At 46.7% G+C, this 18957-nt stretch overlaps 1 protein-coding gene across 1 annotated transcript in view; it reads left to right on the top strand.

Moving 5' to 3' along the window:
* sipa1l1 (signal-induced proliferation-associated 1 like 1) overlaps positions 1–12044 on the top strand; it is a 234241-nt gene extending 222197 nt beyond the window's left edge. Inside the window, 7 exon segments of the mRNA XM_036986820.1 lie at positions 177–371; positions 1970–2174; positions 4682–4907; positions 6936–7088; positions 7733–7850; positions 10307–10385; positions 11613–12044. Of these exon segments, the coding sequence (XP_036842715.1) occupies positions 177–371; positions 1970–2174; positions 4682–4907; positions 6936–7088; positions 7733–7850; positions 10307–10385; positions 11613–11756 (1120 nt within the window). The 3' untranslated portion in view covers positions 11757–12044.
* Positions 12045–18957: the final 6913 nt, after the last annotated feature.

The following is an 18957-nucleotide window of genomic DNA, read 5'->3' as shown; positions in this document are numbered from 1 at the left end:
TCTCTCCCCATACTCTCTCTCTCTCTCTCCCCATACTCTCTCTCTCTCTCTCTCCCCATACTCTCTCTCTCTCTCTCCCCATACTCTCTCTCTCTCTCTCTCCCCATACTCTCTCTCTCTCTCTCTCCCCATACTCTCTCTCTCTCTCTCTCCCCATACTCTCTCTCTTCCCCCAGCTCCAGAGGCCATTCTGGCCACAGTTCCCCCCGTGAAGAGTCCTCTTCCTCTGCCACCTCCCCCTGCTCCCAGACGTCGGTCTCCCCCAGCCCCAAGACCTTCTACCCCCGTCAGGGAGCCACCTCCAAGTACCTCATCGGCTGGAGGAAGCCAGGATCCACCATCAACTCTGTCGACTTCGGAGACAACCGCAGGTAAGACCAGGAGGGACAGGTGTTCTATTGAATGTGTGACACCATAACCTTGTGTGAACTCTCTGAATACTTGATCCACACCTTGTGGCCAAATGGGGATATTACAATGCTATTAACATCAAGTTGAGTTGAAATGTGATGAGGAACTCTGTACCAGATGAAAATCTATTAGATTTATTTTAAGGCTCACTGCCTGGTTTACTGCCTGGCTCACTGCCTGGCTCACTGCCTGGTTTACTGCCTGGTTTACTGCCTGACTCACTGCCTGGTTTACTGCCTGACTCACTGCCTGGTTTCTGCCTGGTGTACTGCCTGGTTTCTGCCTGACTCACTGCCTGGTTTACTGCCTGACTCACTGCCTGGTTTCTGCCTTGTTTACTGCCTGGTTTCTGCCTGACTCACTGCCTGGTTTACTGCCTGACTCACTGCCTGGTTTCTGCCTTGTTTACTGCCTGGTTTTCTGCCTGGTTTACTGCCTGGCTCACTGCCTGGTTTACTGCCTGGTGTACTGCCTGGTTTACTGCCTGGTGTACTGCCTGGTTTACTGCCTGGTTTACTGCCTGGTGTACTGCCTGGTTTCTGCCTGGTTTACTGCCTGGTTTCTGCCTGGTTTACTGCCTGGTTTCTGCCTGGAGTACTGCCTGGAGTACTGCCTGGTTTACTGCCTGGTTTACTGCCTGGTGTACTGCCTGGTGTACTGCCTGGTGTACTGCCTGGTGTACTGCCTGGTTTCTGCCTGGTGTACTGCCTGGTTTCTGCCTGGTTTACTGCCTGGTTTACTGCCTGGTTTCTGCCTGGTGTACTGCCTGGTGTACTGCCTGGTTTACTGCCTGGTTTACTGCCTGGTGTACTGCCTGGTGTACTGCCTGGTTTACTGCCTGGTTTACTGCCTGGTGTACTGCCTGGTGTACTGCCTGGTGTACTGCCTGGTGTACTGCCTGGTTTCTGCCTGGTGTACTGCCTGGTTTACTGCCTGGTGTACTGCCTGGTGTACTGCCTGGTTTACTGCCTGGTGTACTGCCTGGTGTACTGCCTGGTGTACTGCCTGGTGTACTGCCTGGTGTACTGCCTGGTTTCTGCCTGGTTTCTGCCTGGTGTACTGCCTGGTGTACTGCCTGGTGTACTGCCTGGTGTACTGCCTGGTGTACTGCCTGGTTTACTGCCTGGTTTACTGCCTGGTGTACTGCCCGGTTTACTGCCCGGTTTACTGCCCGGTGTACTGCCCGGTGTACTGCCCGGTGTACTGCCCGGTGTACTGCCCGGTTTACTGCCCGGTGTACTGCCTGGTGTACTGCCTGGTGTACTGCCTGGTTTACTGCCTGGTGTACTGCCTGGTGTACTGCCTGGTGTACTGCCTGGTGTACTGCCTGGTGTTACTGCCTGGTGTACTGCCTGGTTTCTGCCTGGTGTACTGCCTGGTGTACTGCCTGGTGTACTGCCTGGTTTACTGCCTGGTTTACTGCCTGGTGTACTGCCTGGTTTACTGCCTGGTGTACTGCCTGGTGTGTGTTCCCAGGACAGTATTGAAGCAGCAGCATGTGTTCACATTTTAACACTGTCATCTGACCTCTAACCCCTCCTTGTTGATGTATTACCAGGAAGTCCCCGGGGGAAGGAGGAGGAGGAGGAGGAGGAAGTGGAGGAGAGGGGGGTGGAGGTCAGGGTGGGGTCGGTGTTCAGAGCAGACCTCATCACTCCCCCCAGCCACACCTCACCCACGCTAAGACCAGTGCAGAGGATGATATGAAGCGACTGAGTCCAGACAGCCCCCTCAAACACAGACGGCACAAGGCCAAGGACAAGGTATATGCAGGGTGGGTGGGAAAGATATGAAGAGACCAGACCCCCCCCCCCCCCCCTCCCAAGGACAAGGTACAGGAAACAATAGCACATTGGCCTAACAGACCGGTATGATGTTATGTGGGTGAACTTTGCACCTGCAATCTAAACGTTTCCCAGGTGCTACAATACAAACACACTTTATTATCATGAATGACAAGGCCACTGTTGCTAAAGTGGAGTGAGATAATGACGATAACAGTAAACAGTAGCATTAAAATTATAGTCGTGCTGCTTAGAGAAAAGGGACTATAATATATATCATTCATACAGTGCCTTGCGAAAGTATTCGGCCCCCTTGAACTTTGCGACCTTTTGCCACATTTCAGGCTTCAAACATAAAGATATAAAACTGTATTTTTTTTGTGAAGAATCAACAACAAGTGGGACACAATCATGAAGTGGAACGACATTTATTGGATATTTCAAACTTTTTTAACAAATCAAAAACTGAAAAATTGGGCGTGCAAAATGATTCAGCCCCCTTAACTTAATACTTTGTAGCGCCACCTTTTGCTGCGATTACAGCTGTAAGTCGCTTGGGGTGTGTCTCTATCAGTTTTGCACATCGAGAGACTGACATTTTTTCCCATTCCTCCTTGCAAAACAGCTCGAGCTCAGTGAGGTTGGATGGAGAGCATTTGTGAACAGCAGTTTTCAGTTCTTTCCACAGATTCTCGATTGGATTCAGGTCTGGACTTTGACTTGGCCATTCTAACACCTGGATATGTTTATTTTTGAACCATTCCATTGTAGATTTTGCTTTATGTTTTGGATCATTGTCTTGTTGGAAGACAAATCTCCGTCCCAGTCTCAGGTCTTTTGCAGACTCCATCAGGTTTTCTTCCAGAATGGTCCTGTATTTGGCTCCATCCATCTTCCCATCAATTTTAACCATCTTCCCTGTCCCTGCTGAAGAAAAGCAGGCCCAAACCATGATGCTGCCACCACCATGTTTGACAGTGGGGATGGTGTGTTCAGCTGTGTTGCTTTTACGCCAAACATAACGTTTTGCATTGTTGCCAAAAAGTTCAATTTTGGTTTCATCTGACCAGAGCACCTTCTTCCACATGTTTGGTGTGTCTCCCAGGTGGCTTGTGGCAAACTTTAAACGGCACTTTTTATGGATATCTTTAAGAAATGGCTTTCTTCTTGCCACTCTTCCATAAAGGCCAGATTTGTGCAATATACGACTGATTGTTGTCCTATGGACAGAGTCTCCCACCTCAGCTGTAGATCTCTGCAGTTCATCCAGAGTGATCATGGGCCTCTTGGCTGCATCTCTGATCAGCCTTCTCCTTGTATGAGCTGAAAGTTTAGAGGGACGGCCAGGTCTTGGTAGATTTGCAGTGGTCTGATAGGCCTTCCATTTCAATATTATCGCTTGCACAGTGCTCCTTGGGATGTTTAAAGCTTGGGAAATCTTTTTGTATCCAAATCCGGCTTTAAACTTCTTCACAACAGTATCTCGGACCTGCCTGGTGTGTTCCTTGTTCTTCATGATGCTCTCTGCGCTTTTAACGGACCTCTGAGACTATCACAGTGCAGGTGCATTTATACGGAGACTTGATTACACACAGGTGGATTGTATTTATCATCATTAGTCATTTAGGTCAACATTGGATCATTCAGAGATCCTCATTGAACTTCTGGAGAGAGTTTGCTGCACTGAAAGTAAAGGGGCTGAATAATTTTGCACGCCCAATTTTTCAGTTTTTGATTTGTTAAAAAAGTTTGAAATATCCAATAAATGTCGTTCCACTTCATGATTGTGTCCCACTTGTTGTTGATTCTTCACAAAAAAATACAGTTTTATATCTTTATGTTTGAAGCCTGAAATGTGGCAAAAGGTCGCAAAGTTCAAGGGGGCCGAATACTTTCGCAAGGCACTGTATATATACACACACTTTATATACACACACTATACACATAGTATATATATACACACTATATATACACACACTATACACACTATATATACACACACTATACACATAGTGTATATATATATACACACTATATTATATATATTATATATATATATATATATATATATATATATATATACACACACTGTACACATAGTGTATATATATATACACATTATACACATAGTATATATACACACATAGTATATATACACACATAGTATATATATATATATTTATATATATATATATATACACACTATATATACACTATATATATATACACTATATATATATATACACACTATATATATATATATATATACACACACACACACTATATATAAACACACACACAGTATGTGTGTATATATTAATACAATACATTTTATATGTGGGTACAATGAGATCATGTACAGACAGCAGACCAGGGACTTCTGCAATGTTAGAATTTAAATCCTTCTGCTAGTGTGTTTTCATTAAATTGACTTGTAATAGCAGGCCTTACCAGTCTGACTCTCTTCCCTCCCTCCCTCCCTCCAGTCCTCCTCAGGCCAGCCCCCTACCCGTCGATCACTCCACCGCACCCTGTCTGATGAGAGTATCTACCGGGGCCAGCGTGTCCCCTCTCTGAGGCTGGGGGACCTAGAACCAGATCCCAGCCTGGCTAGTGACGTGCTGTTCAGCTGCTCCACGTTGCCACGCTCTCCCACCACCCGCGGGGTGCCTCTCAGACGACCTTCGTACAAACTGGGGATCAAACTCCACGGTGAGACTGTTCCAGTTACCTTGAACCCTGCTCACAAACCCTTTTGATGACTGACTATTGAGTAACACACCTGCTCTTGACTTTATCACATGCAGTTGAAGTCGGAAGTTTACATACACTTAGGTCGGAGTCATTAAAACCTGTTTTTCAACCACTCCACAAATTTCTTGTTAACAAACTATAGTTTTGGCAAGTCAGTTAGGACATCTACTTTGTGCATGACATCAAGTAATTTTTCCAACAATTGTTTACAGACAGATTACTTCACTTATAACTCACTGTATCACATTCCAGTGGGTCTGAAGTTTACATACACTAAGTTGACTGTGCCTTTAAACAGCTTGGAAAATTCCAGAAAACGAGGTGTACCTGTGGATGTATTTCAAGGCCTACCTTCAAACTCAGTGCCTCTTTGCTTGACATCATGGGACAATCAAACTAAATCAGCCAAGACTTCTGAAAAAAATATTGTAGACCTCTACACGTCTGATTCATCCTTGGGAGCAATTTCCAAACGCCTGAAGATACCACATTCATCTGTACAAACAATAGTATTCAAGTATAAACACCATGGGACCACGCAGCTGTCATAGCGCACAGGAAGGAGTGGTTGCGTTCTGTCTCCTAGAGATGAATGTACTTTGGTGTGAAAAGTGCAAATCAATCCCAGAACAACAGCAAAGGACCTTGTGAAGATGCTGGAGGAAACAGGTACAGAATTATCTATATCCACAGTAAAACGAGTCCTATATCGACATAACCTGAAAGGCCGCTCAGCAAGGAAGAAGCTACTGCTCCAAAACCGGCATAAAAAAGCCAAACTACAGTTTGCAACTGCACATGGGGACAAAGATTGTACTTTTTGGAGAAATGTCCTCTGGTCTGATGAAACAAAAATAGAACTGTTTGGCCATAATGACCATTGTTAAAAAAGGGGGAGGCTTGAAGCCGAAGAACACCATCCCAACCGTGAAGCACGGGGGTGGCAGCATCATGTTGTGGGGGTGCTTTGCTGTAGGAGGGACTGGTGCACTTCACAAAATAGATGGCATCATGAGGAAGGAAAATGATGTAGATATATTGAAGCAACATCTCAAGACATCAGTCAGGAAGTTAAAGCTTTTTCGCAAATGTGTCTTCCAAATGGACAATGACCCCAAGCATACTTCCAAAGTTGTGGCAAAGTGGCTTAAGGACAACAAAGTCAAGGTATTGGAGTGACCATCACAAAGCCCTGATCTCAATCCTATAGAAACTTTGTGGGCAGAACTGAAGAAGCGTGCGTGAGCAAGGAGGCCGACAAACCTGACTCGGTTACACCAGCTCTGTCAGGAGGAATGGGCCAAAATTCACCCAACTTATTGTGGGATGCTTGTGGAAGGCTACCCCAAACGTTTGACCCAAGTTAAACAATTTAAAGGCAATGCTACCAAATACTAATTGAGTGTATGTAAACTTCTGACCCACTGGGAATGTGATGAAAGAAATGAAAGCTGAAATAAATAATTCTCTCTACTATTATTCTGACATTTCACATTATTAAAATAAAGTGGTGATCCTAACTGACCTAAAACAGGGAATTTTTACTAGGATTAAAATGTCAGGAATTGTGAAAAACTGAGTTTAAATGTATTTGGCTAAGGTGTATTTAAACTTCCGACTTCAACTATAGAATATATTAACATGGTCATTGGTTTCTAAAATACAACTGTGGACAGTGGACTACTTGGAATGACATGCGAAGCTTCGATGGAGGGCTTTGTGAGCATGGTGTTTGCTGTGACGCTAGTTGGAGCTGCAGCTGTGTATCTGCTGCCCCCTGCTGGTAGAAAAGCTCATGTTGTTGTACAAATATAAAATAGCAACGTGTTAGTTTCATTTTCAGAAAAAAAGAGGCTATCTAAGGGACTAGTGTGCATGGTTGAACAACATTGTCACTAAGTCTGTCTTCTCGTGGTTAGTAATGTCTCCGGCTCTAACCTGCCCCCCCCCCCCCCCCCCCCCCCCCCCCCCGTGCTGTTTCTCCAGGTGACCTGTCTGCGTCTGACACATCATTGGCTGAGATGGTTGAGCGTCAGCGCCACCCCCTCCCCCAGGAGCTGATGCCCCTCCCCCCCTCTGAGAGCAGGGACAGCCCCCTGGACTGGACCCACCTGGTGGATGTGGCCAGCACCTTTGAGAGTAATTACAGTAAAATTTAGATTTATATGGCTTCCTTTGAAACAATGAAAGGTATAACTGGATTGTGGCTTGACCTTTAACCCAATTCAACCTCCTTATAATATATACGTAATCTGTTCTCTCTCTCTCTGTGTCTCCTCTCTCTCTCTGTGTCCTCTCTCTCTGTGTTTAAATCTGTGTCCTCTCTCTCTGTGTCTCCTCTCTCTCTCTCTCTCTCTCTCTCTCTCTCTGTGTCCTCTTTCTCTCTTTCTCTGTGTCCTCTCTCTCTCTGTTTAAATCTGTCCTCTCTCTCTGTGTCCTCTCTCTCTGTGTTTAAATCTGTGTCCTCTCTCTCTGTCTCCTCTCTCTCTCTCTCTCTCTCTCTCTCTCTCTCTCTCTCTCTCTCTCTCTGTGTCCTCTTTCTCTCTTTCTCTGTGTCCTCTCTCTCTCTGTTTAAATCTGTGTCCTCTCTCTGTGTCCTCTCTCTCTCTCTCTCTCTCTCTCTCTCTCTCTCTCTCTCTGTGTCCTCTTTCTCTCTCTCTCCGTGTCCTCTTTCTCTCTCTCTCTGTGTCCTCTTTCTCTCTCTCTCTCTGTGTCCTCTCTCTCTGTGTTTAAATCTGTGTCCTCTCTCTCTCTGTGTCCTCTCCTTTCTTCCCTCCGTCCAGTCCAGAGAGGGTTTGTGTTCAGTGATTCTAACCCCAGAGGTAGTGGAGCCTCCAGCCCTCACCAGTCACAGCCCAGCCTGGAGATACAGCTTGGCCCTCTATCAAGACCCTCATCCAGGTAACCCACACCTGATACAGCCTGGCCCTTACCCAGGTAACCCACACCAGACACAGCCTGGCCCTCACCCAGGTAACCCACACCAGGTAACCCACACCAGACACAGCCTGGCCCTCACCCAGGTAACCCACACCAGACACAGCCTGACCCTCACCCAGGTAACCCACACCTGATACAGCCTGGCCCTCACCCAGGTAAACCACACCAGGTAACCCACACCAGACACAGCCTGGCCCTCACCCAGGTAACCCACACCAGGTAACCCACACCAGACACAGCCTGGCCCTCACCCAGGTAACCCACACCAGACACAGCCTGACCCTCACCCAGGTAACCCACACCAGGTAACCCACACCAGACACAGCCTGACCCTCACCCAGGTAACCCTCACCCAGGTAACCCTCACCCAGGTAACCCACACCAGACACAGCCTGACCCTCACCAGGTAAACCACACCAGACACAGCCTGACCCTCACCCAGGTAACCCACACCAGACACAGCCTGACCCTCACCCAGGTAAACCACACCAGGTAACCCACACCAGACACAGCCTGGCCCTCACCCAGGTGACCCTCACCAGGTGACCCACACCAGGTGACCCTCACCAGGTGACCCTCACCAGGTGACCCTCACCAGGTGACCCTCACCAGGTGACCCACACCAGGTGACCCACACCAGGTGACCCTCACCAGGTGACCCTCACCAGGTGACCCACACCAGGTGACCCACACTTCCGCTCCATTCATGTTGACAGTGGCAGCAGTATTCTGTTAAATTATTTCCAAACATTTTAATCCTGTTTGTCAGAGACTGCAAGTATTTGAAATAGTTTCTGAAGGCTTGAAGATACGGTTCCCATCCTGACTACTCGTAGTTATTACTAGATGTGTTTTAGATGATGCCAGATCTCCCATCCTGACTACTCGTAGTTATTACTAGATGTGTTATAGATGATGCCAGATCTCCCATCCTGACTCCTCGTAGTTGTTACTAGATGATGCCAGATCTCCCATCCTGACTACTCGTAGTTATGACTAGATGATGCCAGATCTCCCATCCTGACTACTCGTAGTTATGACTAGATGATGCCAGATCTCCCATCCTGACTCCTCGTAGTTATTACTAGATGATGCCAGATCTCCCATCCTGACTACTCGTAGTTATTACTAGATGATGCCAGATCTCCCATCCTGACTACTCGTAGTTATTACTAGATGATGCCAGATCTCCCATCCTGACTACTCGTAGTTATGACTAGATGATGCCAGATCTCCCATCCTGACTACTCATAGTTATGACTAGATGATGCCAGATCTCCCATCCTGACTACTCGTAGTTATTACTAGATGATGCCAGATCTCCCATCCTGACTACTCGTAGTTATTACTAGATGATGCCAGATCTCCCATCCTGACTACTCGTAGTTATTACTAGATGATGCCAGATCTCCCATCCTGACTACTCGTAGTTATTACTAGATGATTCCAGATCTCCCATCCTGACTACTCGTAGTTATGACTAGATGATGCCAGATCTCCCATCCTGACTACTCGTAGTTAATACTAGATGATGCCAGATCTCCCATCCTGACTACTCGTAGTTATTACTAGATGATGCCAGATCTCCCATCCTGACTACTCGTAGTTATGACTAGATGATGCCAGATCTCCCATCCTGACTACTCATAGTTATTACTAGATGATGCCAGATCTCCCATCCTGACTACTCGTAGTTATGACTAGATGATGCCAGATCTCCCATCCTGACTCCTCGTAGTTATTACTAGATGATGCCAGATCTCCCATCCTGACTACTCGTAGTTATGACTAGATGATGCCAGATCTCCCATCCTGACTACTCATAGTTATGACTAGATGATGCCAGATCTCCCATCCTGACTACTCATAGTTATAACTAGATGTGTTTTAGATGATGCCAGATCTCCCATCCTGACTACTCATAGTTATAACTAGATGTGTTTTAGATGATGCCAGATCTCCCATCCTGACTACTCATAGTTATAACTAGATGTGTTTTAGATGATGCCAGATCTCCCATCCTGACTACTCATAGTTATAACTAGATGTGTTTTAGATGATGCCAGATCTCCCATCCTGACTTCTCATAGTTATTACTAGATGTGTTATTAGATGATGCCAGATCTCCCATCCTGACTACTCATAGTTATTACTAGATGTGTTATAGATGATTCCAGATCTCCCATCCTGACTCCTCGTAGTTATTACTAGATGATGCCAGATCTCCCATCCTGACTACTCGTAGTTATTACTAGATGATAACAGATCTCCCATCCTGACTACTCATAGTTATAACTAGATGTGTTTTAGATGATGCCAGATCTCCCATCCTGACTTCTCATAGTTATTACTAGATGTGTTATTAGATGATGCCAGATGTCATGTGTTCAGATGTGTGTTTGTCACTCTTCCCTCAGTGAGGGTCCTGCAGGTTTGGAGAGGAAGTTGACCAAGCTGGAAGCCATGGTTAGGATGCTGCAGGATGACCTGAAGAAGGTAACACACCAGCACACACACAACATAGCTCTCCTCTCCCTCTCTGTCGTCGTTTCAGCAAATTGATGGGAAACATGGTCGTCAATAACCACTCGAGTCAATAAATGCACTTTAACTCAGAAACGAACGATGAAGACAAGGTTTAAACTAATGGACTAATGGCTCTCACAAAAAATACACACACACGTACACACTCAAACGTCTGTACTTTCTCAAACTTTAGCCGTGTCCGATCTCTACGTTTGTCAAAGCTGCCGACTGTTTTCTCATTTGGAACAAACTTGGTCACACAGTTTTCTGTCCTTTTAGTTAGTGAATCAGCAGTTTGTGTCATTCCCGGTGGTTTAGATACAATCTGTTATACAATGTTGCTAAACTCTTAACTCCTCTCTCTCCCTCTATCCCTCCTCCCTCTCCAATCTCTCCCACTCTCCTTCTCCCTCTTCCTCCTCTCTCACTCTCCTTCTCCCTCTTCCTCTCTATCCCTCTCTCTCCTCTTTCTCCCCTCCCTCCTCTCTCTCCGCCTCCCTCCTCTCTCTCCGCCTCCCTCCTCTCTCTCCGCCTCCCTCCTCTCTCCCCCTCCCTCCTCCCGCTTCAATCCCTCCCACCCTCCTTCCCCCCTCCTCTCTCACCCTCCTTTTCCCTCTACCTCTCTCTATCCCTCCCATTATCTCTCCTTTCCTCCCCTCCCTCCTTTCCTTCCCTCACTCCTTCTCCTTTCCTTCCCTCTCTCCTTCTCCTTTCCTTCCCTCTCTCCTTCTCCTTTCCTTCCCTCTCTCCTTCTCCTTTCCTTCCTTCCCTCCTCCTCCCTCTCCTTTCCTTTCCCTCCCTCCCTCCCCTTCCTTCCCTCCCTCCTCCTCCCTCTCTTCTCCTCCCTCTCCTTTCCTTCCCTCCCTCCTCCTTTCCTTCCTTCCTTCCCTCCCTCCTCCTCCCTCTCCATCCTTCCCTCCCTCCTCCTCCCTTTCCATCCTTCCCTCCCTCCTCCTCCCTTTCCTTCCTTCCCTCCCTCCTCCTTTCCTTCCTTCCCTCCCTCCTCCTCCCTTTCCTTCCCTCCCTCCCTTTCCTTCCCTCCCTCTCCTTTCCTTCCCTCTCTCCTCCTCCCTCTCCATCCTTCCCTCCCTCCTCCTCCTTTCCTTCCTTCCCTCCCTCCTCCTCCTTTCCTTCCTTCCCTCCCTCTCCATCCTTCCCTCCCTCCCTCCTCCCTCTCCTTTCCTTCCCTCCCTATAGGAGCGTGAGGAGAAGCAGCGTCTCCATCTACAGATCAAGATGCTATGGGAAGATAACCAGCGGCTGCAGGAGGAGTCCCAGAGCTCTGCTGCCAAACTCAAGAAGTTCACAGAGTGGGTTTTCAACACCATCGACATGAACTGAGGCAGAAGAGAGGGGAGACAGAAGAGAGAGAGAGACAGAAGAGAGAGAGGAGGAGAGAGTGAGGTGAGGTGAGGAAGAGGACTTTTCAACTGGAGGGAGAAGAGGAAGAGAGCTCTGCTGCCAAACTCAAGAAGTTCACAGAGTGGGTTTTCAACACCATCGACATGAACTGAGACAGAAGAGAGAGAGACAAAAGAGAGAGAGACAGAAGAGAGAGAGACAGAAGAGAGAGAAGAGAGGGAGAGACAGGAGAGAGAGAGAGCGACAGGAGTAAGAGAGGGAGAGACAGGAGAGAGAGAGAGCGACAGGAGTGAGAGACAGAAGAGGAGAGGAGGAGAGAGTGAGGTGAGGTGAGGTGAGGAAGAGGACTTTTCAACTGGAGGGAGAAGAGGAAGAGAGAGAGAGGAAGAGAGTGAGGAGAGGGAGAAGGGGAAGAGAGAGGGAGAAGAGGAAGAGAGAGTGAGGAGAATGAGGAGAGGGAGGAGAGGGAGAAGTGGAAGAGAGAAAGTGATTGTCCTTGACTCTAGCCAAACAATGGGACCAGTGCCAACCACCCCAAAACCATTTCCCCTTCTCCCTGGAACTCGCTGAAGGACGTATTTCAACCCCCGTGTCTCCTTCTTACCCTCGGTCTTCAGTAAAGTTCCCTTCTCACACTCAGGACCAGAGCCTAGAAGGACAGTGTTGTTGTGTTAATTAATCCTGTCCTCTGGCTTAGGAGGTGTGTATTTGTGATGTGATTTCAGTACTGCCCAGAAATACTAGAGCTCAGAAGACTTGAGCGTTGTCTCCTCCCACAGCGTCTGAGCTGACTTCACTCTGGGAGTGGTAGGAGGACAACGAGAGAGTTATGTTTATCCAGACAGCCTCAGTGTCTGTACAGTACGTCTCTTCACCTGAGGCCTCAGAACATAGACCACACTAACTGTAACAGCCCCTGTGGAAACTGGAATCGCTCCTCTCTCTTCCCTCTCTCTTCCCTCTCTTCCCTCTCTCCTCTCTCTTCCCTCTTCCCTCTCTCCTTTCTCCTCCCTCTCCCCTCTCTCTCCTCCCTCTCCCCTCTCTCCCCTCTCTCTCCTCTCTCTCCTCTCTCTTTCCTCTCTCTCCTCTCTCTCCTCTCTCTACCTCTCTCTTCCCTCTCTCCACTCTCTACCTCTCTTCCCTCTCTCTTCCCTCTCTCCTCTCTCTCCTCTCTATTCCCTCTCTCTTCCCTCTCTCCTCCCTCTTCTCCCTCTCTCCTCCCTCTTCTCCCTCTCTCCTCCCTCTGCTCCCCCTCTCCTCCCTTTGCTCCCTCTCTCCTTCTCTGCTCCCTCTCTCCTTCACCCGTTTCTATTGGACCAACCAAGTAGAGAGAATGAAGAGCCAGCAATCCAGGTACCTACTGGGTTAACTAGGTGTCTATGGAAGCCTGGACATTCTGACCAAGGGATTGTATCTGCTTTGGACCAGGGCATTGAGAAGCATGTGCTTCTAACATCTGAAAGAGAACTTTCCAAGAGTCTGGAAAAATAGATATTTTGGCAGTTGGAGTTTTGTCAACCCCCCCTCGGCACCATATTGCCCTCCCAACTAGTCTCATTGACCAGTAATGTGTTACAACCCCCCCAAACCACACTCTGATGCCCCCAAACCACACTCTGATGCCCCCCAACCACACTCTGCCCCCTCCCAACCACACTCTGCCCCCTCCCAACCACACTCTGCCCCCTCCCAACCACACTCTACCCCCTCCCAACCACACTCTGCCCCCTCCCACCACACTCTGCCCCCTCCCAACCACACTCTGCCCCTTCCCAACCACACTCTGCCCCCTCCCAACCACACTCTGCCCCCTCCCAACCACACTCTGCCCCCTCCCAACACACTCTGCCACCTCCCACCACACTCTGACCCCTCCCACCACACTCTGACCCCCTCCCACCACACTCTGACCCCCTCCCACCACACTCTGCCCCCCCCCCCCTCAGAAACATCCGGCATCCTCGATCTCAGAATCCATTGTGTAGGTGCTTGTGACACTTTGAAACTTGGTTCCAGGTTGGTTAAATAACCAAGTCATCAACAGCGGAGAGAGATGCCGTGGTCAGACGACATGGCTGAAATCAGGACTATATTGCTAACAGAACGGTGTTTTAAAAGCAATAAGCACGGAGCATAACCAGACCTTCCTGTTCCGTTTACAAGAGAAGTTACTGAGGACCAGTGGGTTTGAAACGGCCGTTTTACTCCAAAGCAGAGTGATGGGACGTCTTCATCATTTTGGGTGTACGGCGCGATGAAGACGAGTACGATGAAGACGAGAGAGGATTCTTCTCTTTCCCCCCCCACCATCTCAAGGAATGTGATTCACTTTTAAATCGGGAAGCATTTTTTTTTGGGGGGGGGGGATTTTATTTATTTCTTTGTATTATAACAACAAAATCAATAAATAAGTAGTTCTTATTGCGTACAGTACAACTGAAGTCGTCAGTGTTTAGTTTTCTCTTAGAAAATGTCATTATTTTATTATCTAAATGGCTTTGATTCTTTCCATTCTTGCTTTTAAAGCCTGACATTATGGTTTCTACTAGCTCTGGTCCAGGGCATTAGTCCGTGTTCCTCCACTCCTGTTAGTAGAGAAACGTGCGCTTACACCCTGGACCAGAGCTAGCTTCCTATATTATTAATATCTCGTTTCGTGGTGCCAGAGCCTGCTGTTGTGTTGCTTACAGTGCCCTCCAGTGGTGAAAAGTGGAAGTGTCACTCAACATAAAATAATCTATGTGCTGCCATGATCCATCCTCTCTGTGTACTAAAACACCTCTCTGTCTCTATAGTCAGAAACGACAGTCGTTTTATTCAGTTCAACCCCCACAGATAAAGGAAGAAAGGAATAACTGTGTGAGTCAATCTGAACCCCTCAACATTGTCAAGCTACTCGAGCTGCAATACAGGTGACTGAGAACAATAGAGTACAATATATGTTGTTGTTGTTGTTTTTGGGTGTGAATGAATGTGTTAGTTAGATTCAATCTCCGTGTAGTCTGTGTTCTTCATCCACTGATGGGGAGACATGGATCCTGGCTTGTCTTCTAGCCCAACTGGTCACAGTTGGCATGACGGCACAAACCGGTCTGGCTAAGAAAACACCTGTGTCACTACTAAAGTGGACAGCTACCTGGTATAAAAACACCTGTGTCACTACTAAAGTGGACAGCTACCTGGACAGCTACCTGGTATAAAACACACCTGTGTCACTACTAAAGTGGACAGCTACCTGGTATAAAACACACCTGTGTCACTACTAAAGTGGACAGCTACCTGGTATAAAACACACCTGTGTCACTACTAAAGTGGACAGCTACCTGGTATAAAACACACCTGTGTCACTACTAAAGTGGACAGCTACCTGGTATAAAACACACCTGTGTCACTACTAAAGTGGACAGCTACCTGGTATAAAACACACCTGTGTCACTACTAAAGTGGACAGCTACCTGGTATAAAACACACCTGTGTCACTACTAAAGTGGACAGCTACCTGGTATAAAACACACCTGTGTCACTACTAAAGTGGACAGCTACCTGGTATAAAACACACCTGTGTCACTACTAAAGTGGACAGCTACCTGGTATAAAACACACCTGTGTCACTACTAAAGTGGACAGCTACCTGGTATAAAACACACCTGTGTCACTACTAAAGTGGACAGCTACCTGGTATAAAACACACCTGTGTCACTACTAAAGTGGACAGCTACCTGGTATAAAACACACCTGTGTCACTACTAAAGTGGACAGCTACCTGGTATAAAACACACCTGTGTCACTACTAAAGTGGACAGCTACCTGGTATAAAACACACCTGTGTCACTACTAAAGTGGACAGCTACCTGGTATAAAACACACCTGTGTCACTACTAAAGTGGACAGCTACCTGGTATAAAACACACCTGTGTCACTACTAAAGTGGACAGCTACCTGGTATAAAACACACCTGTGTCACTACTAAAGTGGACAGCTACCTGGTATAAAACACACCTGTGTCACAACTAAAGTGGACAGCTACCTGGTATAAAACACACCTGTGTCACTACTAAAGTGGACAGCTACCTGGTATAAAACACACCTGTGTCACTACTAAAGTGGACAGCTACCTGGTATAAAACACACCTGTGTCACTACTAAAGTGGACAGCTACCTGGTATAAAACACATCTGTGTCACTACTAAAGTGGACAGCTACCTGGTATAAAACACACCTGTGTCACTACTAAAGTGGACAGCTACCTGGTATAAAACACACCTGTGTCACTACTAAAGTGGACAGCTACCTGGTATAAAACACACCTGTGTCACTACTAAAGTGGACAGCTACCTGGTATAAAACACACCTGTGTCACTACTAAAGTGGACAGCTACCTGGTATAAAACACACCTGTGTCACTACTAAAGTGGACAGCTACCTGGTATAAAACACACCTGTGTCACTACTAAAGTGGACAGCTACCTGGTATAAAACACACCTGTGTCACTACTAAAGTGGACAGCTACCTGGTATAAAACACACCTGTGTCACTACTAAAGTGGACAGCTACCTGGTATAAAACACACCTGTGTCACTACTAAAGTGGACAGCTACCTGGTATAAAACACTCCTGTGTCACTACTAAAGTGGACAGCTACCTGGTATAAAACACACCTGTGTCACTACTAAAGTGGACAGCTACCTGGTATAAAACACACCTGTGTCACTACTAAAGTGGACAGCTACCTGGTATAAAACACACCTGTGTCACTACTAAAGTGGACAGCTACCTGGTATAAAACACACCTGTGTCACTACTAAAGTGGACAGCTACCTGGTATAAAACACACCTGTGTCACTACTAAGGTGGACAGCTACCTGGTATAAAACACACCTGTGTCACTACTAAAGTGGACAGCTACCTGGTATAAAACACACCTGTGTCACTACTAAAGTGGACAGCTACCTGGTATAAAACACTCCTGTGTCACTACTAAAGTGGACAGCTACCTGGTATAAAACACACCTGTGTCACTACTAAAGTGGACAGCTACCTGGTATAAAACACACCTGTGTCACTACTAAGGTGGACAGCTACCTGGTATAAAACACACCTGTGTCACTACTAAAGTGGACAGCTACCTGGTATAAAACACACCTGTGTCACTACTAAAGTGGACAGCTACCTGGTATAAAACACACCTGTGTCACTACTAAAGTGGACAGCTACCTGGTATAAAACACACCTGTGTCACTACTAAAGTGGACAGCTACCTGGTATAAAACACACCTGTGTCACTACTAAAGTGGACAGCTACCTGGTATAAAACACTCCTGTGTCACTACTAAAGTGGACAGCTACCTGGTATAAAACACACCTGTGTCACTACTAAGGTGGACAGCTACCTGGTATAAAACACACCTGTGTCACTACTAAAGTGGACAGCTACCTGGTATAAAACACACCTGTGTCACTACTAAAGTGGACAGCTACCTGGTATAAAACACACCTGTGTCACTACTAAAGTGGACAGCTACCTGGTATAAAACAGACCTGTGTCACTACTAAAGTGGACAGCTACCTGGTATAAAACACACCTGTGTCACTACTAAAGTGGACAGCTACCTGGTATAAAACACTCCTGTGTCACTACTAAAGTGGACAGCTACCTGGTATAAAACACACCTGTGTCACTACTAAAGTGGACAGCTACCTGGTATAAAACACACCTGTGTCACTACTAAAGTGGACAGCTACCTGGTATAAAACACACCTGTGTCACTACTAAAGTGGACAGCTACCTGGTATAAAACACACCTGTGTCACTACTAAAGTGGACAGCTACCTGGTATAAAACACACCTGTGTCACTACTAAAGTTGACAGCTACCTGGTATAAAACACACCTGTGTCACTACTAAAGTGGACAGCTACCTGGTATAAAACACACCTGTGTCACTACTAAAGTGGACAGCTACCTGGTATAAAACACTCCTGTGTCACTACTAAAGTGGACAGCTACCTGGTATAAAACACACCTGTGTCACTACTAAAGTGGACAGCTACCTGGTATAAAACACACCTGTGTCACTACTAAAGTGGACAGCTACCTGGTATAAAACACACCTGTGTCACTACTAAAGTGGACAGCTACCTGGTATAAAACACACCTGTGTCACTACTAAAGTGGACAGCTACCTGGTATAAAACACACCTGTGTCACTACTAAAGTGGACAGCTACCTGGTATAAAACACACCTGTGTCACTACTAAAGTGGACAGCTACCTGGTATAAAACACACCTGTGTCACTACTAAAGTGGACAGCTACCTGGTATAAAACACACCTGTGTCACTACTAAAGTGGACAGCTACCTGGTATAAAACACACCTGTGTCACTACTAAAGTGGACAGCTACCTGGTATAAAACACACCTGTGTCACTACTAAAGTGGACAGCTACCTGGTATAAAACACACCTGTGTCACTACTAAAGTGGACAGCTACCTGGTATAAAACACACCTGTGTCACTACTAAAGTGGACAGCTACCTGGTATAAAACACACCTGTGTCACTACTAAAGTGGACAGCTACCTGGTATAAAACACACCTGTGTCACTACTAAAGTGGACAGCTACCTGGTATAAAACACACCTGTGTCACTACTAAAGTGGACAGCTACCTGGTATAAAACACACCTGTGTCACTACTAAAGTGGACAGCTACCTGGTATAAAACACACCTGTGTCACTACTAAAGTGGACAGCTACCTGGTATAAAACACACCTGTGTCACTACTAAAGTGGACAGCTACCTGGTATAAAACACACCTGTGTCACTACTAAAGTGGACAGCTACCTGGTATAAAACACACCTGTGTCACTACTAAAGTGGACAGCTACCTGGTATAAAACACACCTGTGTCACTACTAAAGTGGACAGCTACCTGGTATAAAACACACCTGTGTCACTACTAAAGTGGACAGCTACCTGGTATAAAACACACCTGTGTCACTACTAAAGTGGACAGCTACCTGGTATAAAACACACCTGTGTCACTACTAAAGTGGACAGCTACCTGGTATAAAACACACCTGTGTCACTACTAAAGTGGACAGCTACCTGGTATAAAACACACCTGTGTCACTACTAAAGTGGACAGCTACCTGGTATAAAACACACCTGTGTCACTACT

This window comes from Oncorhynchus mykiss, chromosome 8 (genome assembly GCF_013265735.2).
Source record: "Oncorhynchus mykiss isolate Arlee chromosome 8, USDA_OmykA_1.1, whole genome shotgun sequence".
In the NCBI taxonomy this organism is placed as follows: domain Eukaryota; kingdom Metazoa; phylum Chordata; class Actinopteri; order Salmoniformes; family Salmonidae; genus Oncorhynchus; species Oncorhynchus mykiss.
This window is presented reverse-complemented; position numbering and strand designations above follow the sequence as displayed.